Source organism: Gorilla gorilla, chromosome 4 (genome assembly GCF_029281585.2).
Source record: "Gorilla gorilla gorilla isolate KB3781 chromosome 4, NHGRI_mGorGor1-v2.1_pri, whole genome shotgun sequence".
NCBI classification, from domain to species: Eukaryota; Metazoa; Chordata; class Mammalia; order Primates; family Hominidae; genus Gorilla; species Gorilla gorilla.
This window is the reverse complement of record NC_073228.2, coordinates 43,468,861-43,482,161: the sequence shown is the minus strand read 5'-3', so window position 1 is coordinate 43,482,161 and position 13,301 is coordinate 43,468,861. Positions and strand designations below refer to the sequence as shown.

Genomic DNA, 13,301 nt, shown 5'->3' with positions numbered 1-13,301 from the left:
GGGAATGCATGAGTGCAATATCGGGGTTCACTACTTGGCAGCCCCCCAGAGCAGGATGCACCAAGAAAAAGAACAAACTCAGCACAGAAATGAAGCTGCATCAGAAGTCAGAGCCAAGGAGCTCTGGGATGCCCACTCATCTCTAACCCTGAACCCCTTCCCAGCTTTAGGAAGACACAGAAAATAGGGCATCTGTTTATTTTTAATTGCGTTTTATTTTTCCATCCTTTAGATACACACAGAATGTAAAAGGGAGCATGGGGCCGGGGGACGGGAAGCAAGAAGCATCAGCCAGGCGCTTGGGGAACACGGGAGTGGTAGGTTTGGGGGCTCCCTAAGGCCCCTTGGTGCCGCTGCTGGGAAGGCGGAGGCTCAGGAGGGCAGGCAACCACAGGGTTAGTCCAGACCCACAGTCCACAAAGACAGCATTAAAGAGGGCTTACAAAACAGCAAGATTTTACAAAGACCTTACAATAGCAACATAGAAAAGGGGAGGTAAATTCCAGAAAGCTACAGAACAGGTAGATTATGTCCTTCTCATATTGTACAAAAAAACCAAACCTGACAGACTTTCCTATAGGTAGTATCTTTTCAGTGTTGAAAAACCAAAATTTCTCCTTTCTCCCTCCTTAAAAAATGTTTTTAAACTCCTTTCATTTAAATAGGGGTTTTTTTTTGTTTTTTGTTTTGTTTTTTACTTCCCTATTCGATTTGAGTTTCCTGATTCAGTTCCCAGAGCTGGGCTTCTCTTCCTCTCCCTTTCTCATGTCTCTTCCTCTGCCCTTTCTCCATCCCTCACTCTTCCTCTTCCTCCTCTGCTTCAGCCCTGTCCTGGCCGGTGGTCCCCGGGCCCGCGGTCTTGTTCTCCTTTTTCCACTTCATGCGCCGGTTCTGAAACCAAATCTTGATCTGTCTTTCCGTGAGGCAGAGCGCGTGCGCGATCTCGATGCGCCGCCGCCGCGTCAGGTAGCGATTGTAGTGAAATTCTTTCTCCAGCTCCAGGGTCTGGTAGCGGGTGTAGGTCTGGCGGCCTCGTTTGCGGTCGGTTCCTGCGCACAGTATTCAGAGGAAAATCAGTGAGTAAAGAAAACGCCGGCCGGGCGCGGTGGCTCAAACCTGTAATCCCAGCACTTTGGGAGGCCGAGGCGGGCGGATCACGAGGTCAGGAGATCGAGACCAACCTGGCTAACACAGTGAAACCCCGTCTCTACTAAAAATACAAAAAAATTAGCTGGGCGAGCGCCTGTAGTCCCAACTACTCAGGAGGCTGAGGCAGAAGAATGGCGTGAACCCGGGAGGCAGAGCTTGCAGTGAGCCGAGATTGCGCCACTGCACTCCAGTCTGGGCGACAAAGTGAGACTCCGTCTCAAAAAAAAAAAAAAAAAAAAAAAAAAGGAAATGCCAAGAGAGTGCCCACCTCCCTCTTAGACCCTGTATGTGATTTGAAGTCGACGGGCGATGGGCGAAGAAGCCCATTTTCCCACTAAACCAAATTCTGCCTTTTCATACCCCAGCCCTTACTCCAGCTGCAAACGCCCCTAATTGCTGAACTTTCTACAGGCTTCTCAAGGCAAACATTCCCATTTTCCATCCAAAAAGTCTTTTTTAGCCTGGAACTTCTGAACCCAGGAAAGTAATCTGCTGGCTCTTAAAGGCTCTGCACCTAAGGGGTGCAAGTGGGATGAGGGGAGGTTAATCTTCCTTTCACTGTCTGGGGTCAAGGACCCTAAACCCCCTTTTCTGAATGCTGGTCTGATGGTCTTTCCAGTAGAGACCAACAGAAACCATGCAAGTGACCCTGGAGTGGGGCGCCAGGCCTAGCTTAAGAACGTTTCCCAAGAAGAAAAGGAGACAAAGGGGCCTCAAAGGCCCAGTCCCCCCAACTCATCCCCAGCATGTTGTGGAATGAGAAGGTAAGAATTTGCAGATTTCCTTGGAGAAAAGAGTTGGTCTGACAGCAGTGACCCTCTGATGATTCTTTTCCAGTGAGTGGCTAAGCTTCAGCCAGGGCCAGGCTGTCCTGCTTGCCTGCTTGCCTAGACAGCCCAGCTCTCTAAAGCAATCTTTGGGCCTCCAGGAATGCACAGGGGAAGAGGAGAGACAGCAGCCTGGGATAGGATGGAACATGGAGTATCTGGGTGGTGGGGACTGAAGGGTAGAGGGGAACTTCTGCATTAGGACCAGAACCTGAGGAGACTTTAAAGAGGTGCTGATGTCAGCCCTCCTGGGAAGGAGACAAGGGAGGAGGGGCTAGGGGCCCTAGTTTCAAGTCAGATAAAAGCCAAGCTGAAATGCTGATGAGCAGAAAAAATGGGGCTTTGATAAATCAACTGGAAAGGCAGTTAAACTATGGAGCAGGTAATGGGATCTATAACCACCAATACTGATGGTGTGAGAGCTGGGCTGCTTCTGGCCCCTGACCATTGCTGGGTTGGGTGCCTCTGACCATGAGTCTTGGGTCTTCTGGACTTTGGGGCTAGCCCCTAAGTTCGTCTGCTTTGGAACAGTGCAGAAAAGGATGTCTGGGTCAGACTCGGCAGGGACCCCATGGAACCTCAGCCTCTTGGGGTTCTGCAGCAGCTGGCTAGGTGAACTGCACTCTCTAATTTTTGAATTGGCTCCAGAGAGTCCTAGCCCCTCCCCCAAGAAAAGGGTCACGTATCTGGAATGACACCTCCAAACTTGGCCAGTTCTTTAGGGGTTCCTAGGAGCCCTAGGAAGAGCACCTCAGGAAGCCAGCTGCACTCCCATGAAGCCTCTGCCCCTTTCTAGTTCTCCTGTTCCACTCCCCCACCCAGGTTCACTGGGATCAGGAGGCTCATCTCCTTTGGCCTCAGCCCCCTCCCTCCACCTGCCTCTCTAGCTCTGTGTCCCTGGCTGGGTCCTTTTCTCCTCCCGCCAGGCCTCTAGAGCCCACCTCTAATTGTCCTGATGGGAATAATGGGGGAGCGGGGTTGGCTGGAAAGGAAGGGGGAGGGGAGAATTACTTAGCGCTATGGCCCCCTCCCCCATACCTTATCCGAGCTCGGGCAGGGGGACACACCCAGGGCTGAGATCCTTAGCTGGGAAGGGGGGAGAAGGGGGAGACCCTAATGGCTATTCTCTGCAAACACCGGCCTTCCTCCGCAAGACAAACGGCCTCGTCTCCAGCCCGTGCTGGCGCTGCTGATAAATATTTAAAGCTAAAAGGCCGAGAGGAAGGGTGGGGGCGGGCTGGGGGCTCGCAGCGCCGTGGTGCTGGCGAAGAGAGATCCGCCGGGAAGCAGAGCGAGCCTGAGAGCACCGAGCAAATATGGGGGCGGGGATGGCCTGCTGGGTCGCGGCCCAGTGGGTGCAGCCTTCCAGGGCCGACCTCCGGCTGGGAGCACTCTGGACGCGGAAAGGGGCGCCCAGCCGGGAAGGAGGCGCCTTCAGGGTAATGTGCCCCGGCCCCTGGGGCTCAGGACAGCTCGGTGCGCGGCGTTACCTGAGCTTCGCATCCAGGGGTAGATCCGGAAGTTACTCTCGGCCGCCAAGTCCGAGTCCCTCTGCTCCTTGGCGCCCGCCGCCTTGGCGGAGTCGCCGGGACACACCCCGGAGAGGTTCTGCTCAAAGGGCGCGCAGTGCATGTTGAAGGAACTCGGCTCGAGCCCATAGCCGGCCGCGTAGACGCCGGCCGCGCTCTGGCCCGCCATGCCCCCCCCGCCGGGGTACAAGCCCTGCATCGAGGCGGCGAAGGAAGCGCCCGAACCCGCTCCATAGCCCTGGCGCTGGGGGTTGGAAGCAAACGCACAAGAAGTTTGTTCTGGGAAGGCTCCGGTAGCGAAAACCGAACTTGAGGCTGGATATTTAGAAAATAAAGCATTCGCATAATACAATGAACTCATAATTTGGCCGGATGATTTGTAGGCAGGGACGTTTTAGTGTCGGTTTTACGAGATTCCTTGATATATTACAGAATTAGAGTCCAGATTTACACCAAAAAGGACCCCCTTTTTCCTCTCCGGACCACGTGACCCCGCCCACGTGACGTCCCCTCCGCCAATGGCCGGGCCGTCTCCCCACGGCTCCCGGTAATGTGGAAAAAATTGTGTGGCGTTGGATTTATAAAATATGATCAATAATGAATGGGAAAGCCGAGCCCTGTGGATTGGGGCTGGGGGCTCAAGGGCCGCTGCCGACTCCCGCGGGCTGGAGGCCGCTTGCAGGCGAGATTTGGGGAGGAAGAGATTGAGCGGAAGGGAAAATAAATAACCTCGGGGCGATCCGTGTCACCCTCCAACCATCCTCTTCAGCCCGTTACCGAGAGAGAGACAAACGCAGGGATTGAATGCACGCAACTGGGTGGGTGGGTGCTTGGGGCAGGTCTGTTCTTTATTAAACCAGGCCAATTCTGCACGGCAAGGCCTTTTGGGGAAGTTGGTCCTGTTCTCCCAAGACGAGGAATGAGGCGAGCCTGGCTCACGACTCTGTCTCTCTTGGTGCCCCAGATATGCGGGCGGAGATGGAGCAAGTCTTCCTAGGTGCTCCTAGGGCACAGGATCCAGCCCACGGGCCTTGGACGCTGCAGTTTCTGGTGGCAAAAAAAAAAAAACAAGAAAGAAAGAAAAAGAAAAAGAAGGTTTGAAAGTAAAAGAAAAAGGGGGTTGGGAGGGTGGGGAGAGAAAGGAAGGGTGGAGGTTGGCCCGGGCGCGCTGCTCTCCCGGTTCCCGGAGGCGGATGCCTCAGTGGAGCGTGACTACCAGAGAAGCAGAGGCAGCGAAGGAAGGAAGGCAGAGAGCCATGGCCTCAGAACAGAGCGAAGGTGGCCAAGTCCCTGAGAGGGAGAGGCAGGGAAGAGCGGTCTCCCTTCTCCTCCTGCTCCCCCAACAACAAGAGTCCGAGGGAAAAAAAAGTATGCTCAGCAGGCCTGCACTCCACCTTTATGCCTGTCCCCCCCCCCCCCCCACCTCCCGACACACATCTTGGGAGGACACACAGCAAAACAAAGAGGGAGGTGGCGGGGGACACAGCCACCAATCCAACCGCAGGTCTCCAGCGTGGCCTGGGCGCCCCGGTCTCCCTGGCCGGGCAGCCTCGGAACGCGAGAGGAGGGGGTTTCTCTTGGCTCCCCTCCCTCGTTTTTCTCTCTTCCAATCAGGCTCAGCCGCCTCCCTCACCCCCAGCGCCCCTGGGCCGAGGGACTCGCACCACCTGCCTCCAGCCCCCGCCCCCTCCTCTCTGCGGCCTAGCCTCAGCAGGCGCAGGAGCCCGGTGACAGGCTCCCCACCGGCTCTGCAAGGCACCCGGGAGCAAATGAGGAGCGCTGGCCGGGCCAGTCTCGGGTTCTCGCTTGTAAACTTTATTGTAACTCTTCCGCCCTTTTCAGGCGCAGACAACAGAACAAAGTATAGAGGAACAACAAAATATATAATTAGCCCTCCCTCCCCCCCATAAAGCAATTCACGGATACAGAATACATTCTCTTCACAGTAAACCTAAGAACACTTGTAACAATTGCCCACAGTGCGCATGCTAACTAAAGTAACCTCTTTTGAGAAACACTTAAGACAAAATTGTCAAACCAAAGGGGGTGGGTGGAGGAGGAAAAGAGAGAAGCCAGAGAGAAAGCCAGCGAGCTGGGGGGGGGGCGGTGCAGAGGGGAGAGAGGATTGGGAGGGGAAATGAGGACGCAGCGAGAGAGAGAGAGAGAGAGAGAGAGAGAAGGGAGACAGAAAGAATTACGGCGTGAATAGGCAGTTTCATGTTGTTGGGAGAACTTAGCAGAAATCGGTACCTTGCTCATTACAAAGAAGCACGTTCAAAGGAAAAAAAAGACAACTGCACAAGGAGGCTTTTTACACGGGGTGGGGAGGGGCATGGGGGGCTCAGCCGGGCCTTTGCCGCTCGCCCTCACAGGACGAGGGAGTCTTTGCTTAAATCCTTTTCTTTCCCCCCGGCCCCCAAGAGAAGGGAAGGAGATCCACGGTAGCTCACACACAGAAGCTATTACGAGATACTACCACTAGCGGGGACTGGCGCGGCGGGGGACGCTGCGGTGGGAGGCCCGGCTCCTGGCCCCGCTAGCGGGGCCAGAGCTCTCTCGGGCAGGGGCGCGCGGCGGCGGCGCGGCCGGGAACCGCGGACGTGCGGGCGGCCGCGGCCCTGGCAGTCCCAGCTGAAGCCTACTTCTTGTCGCCCTTCTGCGCGTCGCCCTCATCCGCCGCCTCTGGGGCCCGCTCCAGCTTCTGTTTCTCCAGCTCCTCCTGCTCGCATTTGCTGCTGGGGAACTTGTCTTTGTTGTTCTCTTTTTTCCACTTCATCCTCCGGTTCTGGAACCAGATTTTGACCTGTCTCTCTGTCAGTCCCAGGGCGTGCGATACCTCGATTCGCCGCTTGCGAGTCAGATAGGGATTAAATAGGAACTCCTTCTCCAGCTCCAGGGTCTGGTAGCGGCTGTAGGTCTGTCGGCCTCGCCTGCGTCCGGCGGCTGCTGGGAATGGGGGAAAGGGCGAGACAGAGGGGAGGGGAGGGTGGGGGAGGGGGCAGGGACGGAGAAGGTTGGAAGATTCGTGAACGAGCCTGGGAGACCATTATAATAAGAGCAGGGGACCTTCTACCCCCGTGCAGGGGCGGGGTGGGGGGGGGGGGCGCAAGAAGGCCGCGGTCGGCGGAGGAGGAGGGGCGAGGGGGATTAGACACAAGTGAATCTAAGGGAGCCAGAAAGGGGAGCCCCCTCCCCTGGTAACCAGCACCAGAGTTGTGTAGGAGGTGGTTCAGATCTATTAGAAGTGCCATAAACTTTAGGAGGAAGGATGTGAAGGAGGGGGGAAAATAAGAATAAAAAAGCCGGGTGGGGACGAATGGACCCACCTTGAAAAGCCCCCAGAGCCTCTGCCCCAGAAGAAAAGTTTCTTCAGGGTAATTAAACTATAAAGCAATTGAGAAGTGCAAAAGTTGAGCGCCCCCACTCCCACCACCCTCTCTTCACTACCCCCCATAAAACAGTAAAAGGGGAAAAAAAGGAGGGGAAGAAGAAGAAAAGTAAGGCAGGGTGAGGGGTTTATAGATTCAGGAAATGTTTCTAGCGACCCCCTTCAAGGGAAAGAAAAAAGAAAGAAGAAAGATAAGAAAGAAAGGGGAAAAGCGGCAGGCGATTGGAACGGAGCCGGCAAGTCTTCCAGAAGCTGGAGGAAATGCGCCCCGGCCTGCCAGGCCCCCTGCCCGGCCTTGGGCCCTTCCGGCCCCCTCCTGCCCCTGTCGGCCCCGAGGCGAGCTCACCTTGCGGGCGCATCCAGGGGAAGAGCTGTGTGGGCGACGGGCTCTGCTCGGAGCCCTCGGCCTCCTCGCCCAGGCCGCTGGCGGCGGCAAGCTTGCAGTCTGCGTACTGCACCAGGTCTGGATCCTGCGCACCGAATAGGCTCTGGCGTTGCAGCGGGTCGTAGCCGTAGAAATTGCCGGGGTCCCCGTGGCACGCCACGGCGCACGGGTTCTGCTGGTAGGGAGCCGTGGACAGCGACGACGGCCCGTGGTAGAACTCCTGGATTTGCGACGGGTGCTGGAAGCTGCCGCCGCTGCTGGGACCGTACACCACGGTGGGTCGGCCGCCCAGGTCCTGGGCGAAGCCGCAGTCATAATAATTGGGGCGCAGGGACTCCCCGGTTTTGTATTTGGAGAACAGTGAGTTGACGAAATAAGAGCTCATTTTATTGAATTTTGAGGCGGCGGCGGCGGCGGAGGCTGTAGTTGGGGGCTGTTGGGGAGGGGGTGGGGAGGGGGAAAGGGAGGGAGAGAGAGAAAAAAACGCGGATTCGCCGGCTCCTAGTCACCCTCGCCAGGAAAGGAGAGGGAAAGAGAGGAGGGAAAAAAAGAAAAGAAAGAAAAGGCGAAGAAGATCTCGAAGCCGACACACTTTTTGTGGATTCCAGAAATAGAAAAGGACAGAGAAGCCTCCAAAAGTCTAAGCTTGCATGGCAGCCGCGGCTCGCTCGCCCTCCCCCCACCCCCCACCCCCCAAACAAAAATATACCGCCACTTAAAGAGGTCCTCGCTTTACATTTCGAAGAAGGGATGCCAGTTCATAAACAGTTTTCGGTGATTTACTTCCCTGCAAATGAGTTGTTTCATATTTTGCACTGTCTTTTCATGATCATTTGCATCCATTAGAGACCCCGCATCCTATTGGCTTCTTCGTACTCCTCCCGGACAGAACGCAGAGCGAGGGTGAGAGCGAGAGAGAGCGAGCGAGAGAGAGAGCTAGAGCGAGAGAGCGCCAGGGAGTGAGGAGAGAGCGGAAAAAAAAAAGGAGGGGAAGAAAAAAACACCCAGGGAGAGAGAGGGGGAGAGGGGGAGAGAGGGGGAGAGGGAGAGGGGGTGAGAGAGAATGAATACGGATTAAATCTGTTTAACTACCTACATTAATGAGATATCTCTCGCCTCACAACAAATCAAATACCTTCGCAGACCACCCCCAAAGACTGATGTGGGGGAGTCACGGAAAAAAACACGCACACACACGTACACAACGCGCCAGGCGTAGGCACGCTGTTAATTTCGCGATTTTAACGAGGCAATTGGAGTCTTTCTAAATGTCAGGGTCGCTTCGGAAAAATGTAAAAGAACACGGTTTAATTGCGCCGAGTTTTAAAAGGTCCTATAAATGTAATTGGTATTTTAATATAAGTTATCAAATCATACAGCTTCCTCTCCTAAACATATTTTCAAACAAACGAGGTAGTCATATTTAAAGCTTTAATGATCAATTTTCTTATTATTGATAAAGATTTAACTATCGTGTGGAGGGAATTGGCTGGGTAACCGGCCCCCCAAAAAACGGCTGTAAACTCTTTAACAAACTATAAAACGCAATAAAGCCGGAGTCTGTTGTTGTTTATGCAGCAGCGCATAAAAGCTGTTAGCATTTTACGAGTTCTTTCCTCTACAGCTATAAAACTGCAGCTTCGATCGCCCCCGCCGCCCGACTGCAGCACGGTGGGGGTGACGAAGCCGAAATGAGAATGATTATGGGGATTTTTTTTGGCACAAACGGTGACTTTTCTGAGATTTTCACCTCCTTCCGTCCTGGCAAGCACCTGCCCCCACCCCTTCTCTGGAGCCCCCAAAAGGTCCCTTCTCTGCCCTGCCCTCTCTGCCCTGCCCTGGCCAGTCACAAAACATCCTCTCATTAAACAAATAAGCAAAAATTTTCTGTGAAACAGGGATCTGGGAGATCTTGAGGAGGGAACGGGAGGGAAGAAGAAACTTTCTGGTTAATGAGCAGTGGTTGAAGCACAGAGCAAAGTTCGAGCTGCCACTGCCGATTCTGCAGGTTTGTGCACTCTCTGGTTGCTGAAAAGGGGATCTCCTGAAGGCCCTTCAGCCCATCAGCACTTTTGAGGGCAGACTTTGCATGAGGGGAGAGGGCCTGATGCCATCAGAGGGATGAAGCCCCAATGGGCTACCCCACACTTGCACCCAGGCCTTGGGACCCAGTAGCCAAGCCCAATTATTAATAGTTCCCAACCTTCCCAGGCCGACCCCCACACCTTCTGCAGTGCCTAAGGGTGAGAGGGGACCACTGAGCCCACCACTGCATCAAAAGGAAAGAAGGTTGGGTATCAGGCCCTGGCACCTGGCCTTCGTGTCCGCTGTCCTATGCTCTCAGCCGCCCTAGGCAGTGCCTGCAGAGTATGTGTTTGGGGGGCATCTATTAGTCCTCAGTGTCCCCAAGACCTTTTGAGCCACTGTCACCACCTAAACTGACTTGGGTGTGGGATTCAGATAGAGCAAGGTTGCTGAGTCTCCCATTTTCTCTTCTTTCACCTTGGGGAGCCTCTAGTTAAACCTGGCTCTCCCTGCAGACCTGGGAACCAGAGATCTGAACACGGAAAGCTGGAACAAGCTGACTGGGTGCCACACTCTGTGGCCACTGCGTTCCCTGCCTATCCGGCCTCACGATGGTGGTGGCCAGGCTTTAGAAGGCCCCAGTCTAAGGGTCAGAACCAGTAGCCTCCTGTAGCAGTAGATTGGCAAGGGAGAGGAATGAGAGAGAGAAAGAAAATTTTGAGCAACAAAAGTGGAGGCTTTACAAATATATTCAATCCATTGTTTATTCAGGAAATAGTGGTTTGTTTTTTTGACGGGCACCTTTTGGGGACCCCATACACCCCAACATTTGTAAAAATGAAACTATCACTTTTCCAAAGGGAACCTTACCAGTGAGGTCATTTGGTTCTTCAAAAGTGAACCTAGAGAATGAGAGAGGGGTAGAAGCGGGATAGAGATCAAGGAAAAGAGGAGGAGTGGAGAGAACCAGGGCTTTGAATTTTCAGCGCGTGGCTGAGGGGACTGTGAGGCAACGGAGGGCCGAGTTAAGTTGTTGCCGAAGCAAACATTTTTATCAAGTGCAGAGGATTTTATGGTCATTATTTGAAAACTCACCGGCGAGGTACAAATTCAATGGCTTGTTCTAAATCATCTCTACACCGTGCCAGAAATTCCTGATGGAAGGAAAATGTTTCTATTATAGGAAGAAAAAAAAAAAACAAGAAAGAGCGAGGAGACAATTTATAAACACCCAGCGGAGCGCAGATTTATTAGAGAAACTCAAGTTGAGGAGAAACTCCGCTTACCTCCTTGCACTAAGTCCTGGTGGGGGAGAGGAGAGGCTGCAGCTGGGGTGATTTTGAGGGGGTGGGAGTATCTATTGCTGGCGCAGGTTTGTCGGATGGAAGGCAGGGATCCGGCGGGGCCGGGAGGACACAGAAGATTTGGAATGCAAGGGGCTGTGGACAACCAGGGTGCGGGTCTCAGAACGAAAGTGCCCGGAGTCCAGACCTCCAGCTGCTCAATGAGGAAAGGACCGGCGCCACCAGGTTTGCCTGCGGCCAGGGCCAAGGCGCACTGAAGCCGCACCTCTCACCTGGAAGCCCAGGAACCCAGGGAGAACAGAGCTCCTGCGTCCTGACGCCGCGCCCGCCTTCGCGCCCATGGGAAAACGCGCATTATTTGGGAGCGCGCAAATCATCCAGAGACCACATCCGAGCCTTCCCGCACCCTGCTGCCCTGGGGAGCCCCTGCCCGGTGCCTAGGTCGCCCTGCGCGAGCCCAGCCCAGCCCTGGACTCATACAAAGGCTCCAGAGCCTGCGCCCGTGCGAAGCCGCCCTGCCGGCTTTGGGCATCTCCGAATCCCCACAAAAGCTAAGGCTCCATTCCCCCACACACACAAACTGGGGGGTCTCGGGCTGGCTTACGTGATTTTCTCTCCAGCCGATGGGCAGCTTCCTCTCCATCCTACCTTCTTTTGCCGGCTAGCCCCTCTCACCTGACCTGCTGACCCGCATCCAAGGACATTCATTTCGCCTCCTTTCACGGAAAATCTCGTTGTTTCGAATCAATTCTCCTTTTGGATTTGGACCCATTATTCCTATTATTACTATTATTCCCCGTTTTCACGCATTTGTTGCCCCACCGAACACAGCAACTGGGTGAGAATCACTGAGCCCTCCTCTTGGGGAAAATTCAGAAAATTGACCATTTGAGGAGATGGGGGAACACTACTATAACTGAAATCTATAAAATGGGGGTAAGGCCATAACGAGCCCTATTTTTTTTATTAGGTACAAATTATTCATGACTTTTGGTAGCACTCAGTTCCTGGATTCAGGGCCGACCAAGGCGCGGTGCCGGGAGCAGACATAAGCAGCTGCCGCTCCAGGGAGTTTCACATGGAGCAAGGGTGCCATCTAGCGGCTGCTCTGCGAAAAGGCGCCGCAGCCACCGGCTCCACCAGTTTTCTGGGACAGCAGCCGCAGAGGTGGCCAGCAGGAGAAACTTTCATAACTAGCAGTAAAAGGGGAGGGATAGGGAGTGGGCATCGGAATCAGGAAACGGCTCATGAAATTGTGTAGATAAGCTAAGAAATAGAAAAAAAAAACACAACACAGGGGAGGAAAAAAAAGAAGCCCTAAGCTTTTTTTTTTCTACTACACCTCCTACCCCTGCCCCTAATTTCTAGCGGAGACCGCAAAGCAGTGCGCTCTTTATGGCCTGCAAAAAGGGGGACCGAGCACTTTTCAAACTCCACACGACTGTTTCAAATTCTGAGGAGAAACAGTTGGGCTTTTTGTCGGGGGAGAGGAGGCCTGAGAGGATAGGATGAGACTGTAAAAGAATCAAGAGGCTGCCCGCGCCCAGACGTCTGGCCCCGCCGGACCTGAGTGTGTCTGTGTGTGTGTGTGTGTGTGTGCGCGCGCGCGCGCAGGAGGCTCCTCGTTTCCGACGCCTGATTCTGGAGGGGGTGTGAAGAACAAAGACAAGAGCCCCAGTTGCAATTTCTGAAGCATTTGCGACAACAAAGTGTTCTTTCCCGGCTTCTCTCTTCTCCCTCTCTGCCCCCTGCCACCCCCCGCCCCGGAAGCCCGGAGCCCCGTGTTCTGTGCGGGTGAGGGTGAAGGCTGCTGGAGCGGGGCCCACCCATTCCCCCGCCAGGCCGGGAGCCCCGGCCCAGCTGCGGCTCTCTCAGCTCCGGAAAGTTTCCCTTGCTGTTTGCTTTGCTGCTGTTTAGTTTCTTAACCTTCAGAAATTTATACGCTATAAACTTTTATAGCGGTCATATTATTTTATTGCTACGCACACGGCACTGAATTCCTCTCCCGGCTTCTCTCTGCCTCGCACTCTGGCGGTGTCCCTCTCTGAATCTCTCTTTTATGACAACTGATTTCCCCATCTCCGGCTTCCGAGCCTCCGCATCTTCGCCTTTGTTTGTCTTTAAAGAAGCAGCCCTGGGCTGGGGACCCAGACACTGCCGGCAGAGGCCCCTCCAAGCGCCCTCGCCCCTACCACGCAGCACTCCCCTCTGTTCCAGCCTCGCTGCGCTGAGCGTTTGCTTTAGGCAGAAACCGACCTTCTGTCTTTGCTGTCAGCACCGGCTGGGCCTGGGTAGCCCAGGATGGGGCAGGAGCCTGGTCTACACCGGCTGTAAAGCCAGATTCATTTTGTATCCCTAATGAAACCCTCTTTGGAGGGTGCCTGTCCGGGCCTGCCTGATGCGGAGCTCCGCTTTCTCCTGCTTCCCGCCGTCTCCTGGATCAGTTGTCCTTTCGTTGGAGGAGGGTAGGCCTGGCCTTTTCACTTGCAGGCTCCCTTCATTCGGGCCATGCTTCGTTCTCAACTCTACCCCAACTCGCAGGGTCTCCGCGGGCCGCAGTGTTGCCGGCTTGGGTTGGGGAGAGGCTCCTGAGGTAGGCGGGCTCGGGAGCGCCGGCCCGCCGAAGCGGAATCCCAAGGCCTGGATGAGAAGCGCACGCTGCCGAGGACTGCGATCTTCATAAGAGGCTCTGGC

The 13,301-nt window shown here is 54.7% G+C and overlaps 2 protein-coding genes across 3 annotated transcripts; both read right to left on the bottom strand.

The window, feature by feature from the left end:
* Nucleotides 1-195: 195 nt before the first annotated feature.
* Nucleotides 196-4,280, bottom strand: HOXB7 (homeobox B7). Its single transcript, XM_004041393.5, has 2 exons — nucleotides 3,467-4,280; nucleotides 196-1,049 (listed from the first exon to the last, which is right to left on the bottom strand). The coding sequence occupies exons 1-2, from the start codon at nucleotides 3,864-3,866 to the stop codon at nucleotides 796-798; spliced, it is 654 nt and encodes a 217-aa protein (XP_004041441.2). The 5' UTR covers nucleotides 3,867-4,280; the 3' UTR covers nucleotides 196-795.
* A 1,019-nt stretch (nucleotides 4,281-5,299) lies between these two features.
* On the bottom strand, nucleotides 5,300-8,251 carry HOXB8 (homeobox B8). 2 transcript variants are annotated; one of them, XM_055387719.2, is made up of 2 exons: nucleotides 7,240-8,251; nucleotides 5,300-6,451 (listed from the first exon to the last, which is right to left on the bottom strand). In XM_055387719.2, exons 1-2 carry the CDS (start codon nucleotides 7,661-7,663, stop codon nucleotides 6,144-6,146), a joined length of 732 nt encoding a protein of 243 aa, XP_055243694.1. In that variant the 5' UTR covers nucleotides 7,664-8,251; the 3' UTR covers nucleotides 5,300-6,143. The 2 variants fall into 2 exon arrangements, with proteins under 2 accessions (XP_055243694.1, XP_018883510.2); XM_019027965.4 differs by having other exon boundaries at nucleotides 5,300-6,448; nucleotides 7,240-8,247.
* Between the last annotated feature and the right edge of the window lie 5,050 nt (nucleotides 8,252-13,301).

Excerpts from the sequence above, each read along its gene's own strand:
- HOXB7 (XM_004041393.5), bottom strand. The coding sequence starts at position 3,866 with ATGAGTTCATTGTATTATGCGAATGCTTTATTTTCTAAATATCCAGCC. Across the intron at positions 1,050-3,466 it reads CCCCTGGATGCGAAGCTCAG|GAACCGACCGCAAACGAGGC; the intron begins GTAACGCCGCGC and ends TACTGTGCGCAG.
- HOXB8 (XM_055387719.2), bottom strand. The coding sequence starts at position 7,663 with ATGAGCTCTTATTTCGTCAACTCACTGTTCTCCAAATACAAAACCGGG. Across the intron at positions 6,452-7,239 it reads CCCCTGGATGCGCCCGCAAG|CAGCCGCCGGACGCAGGCGA; the intron begins GTGAGCTCGCCT and ends CCCCATTCCCAG.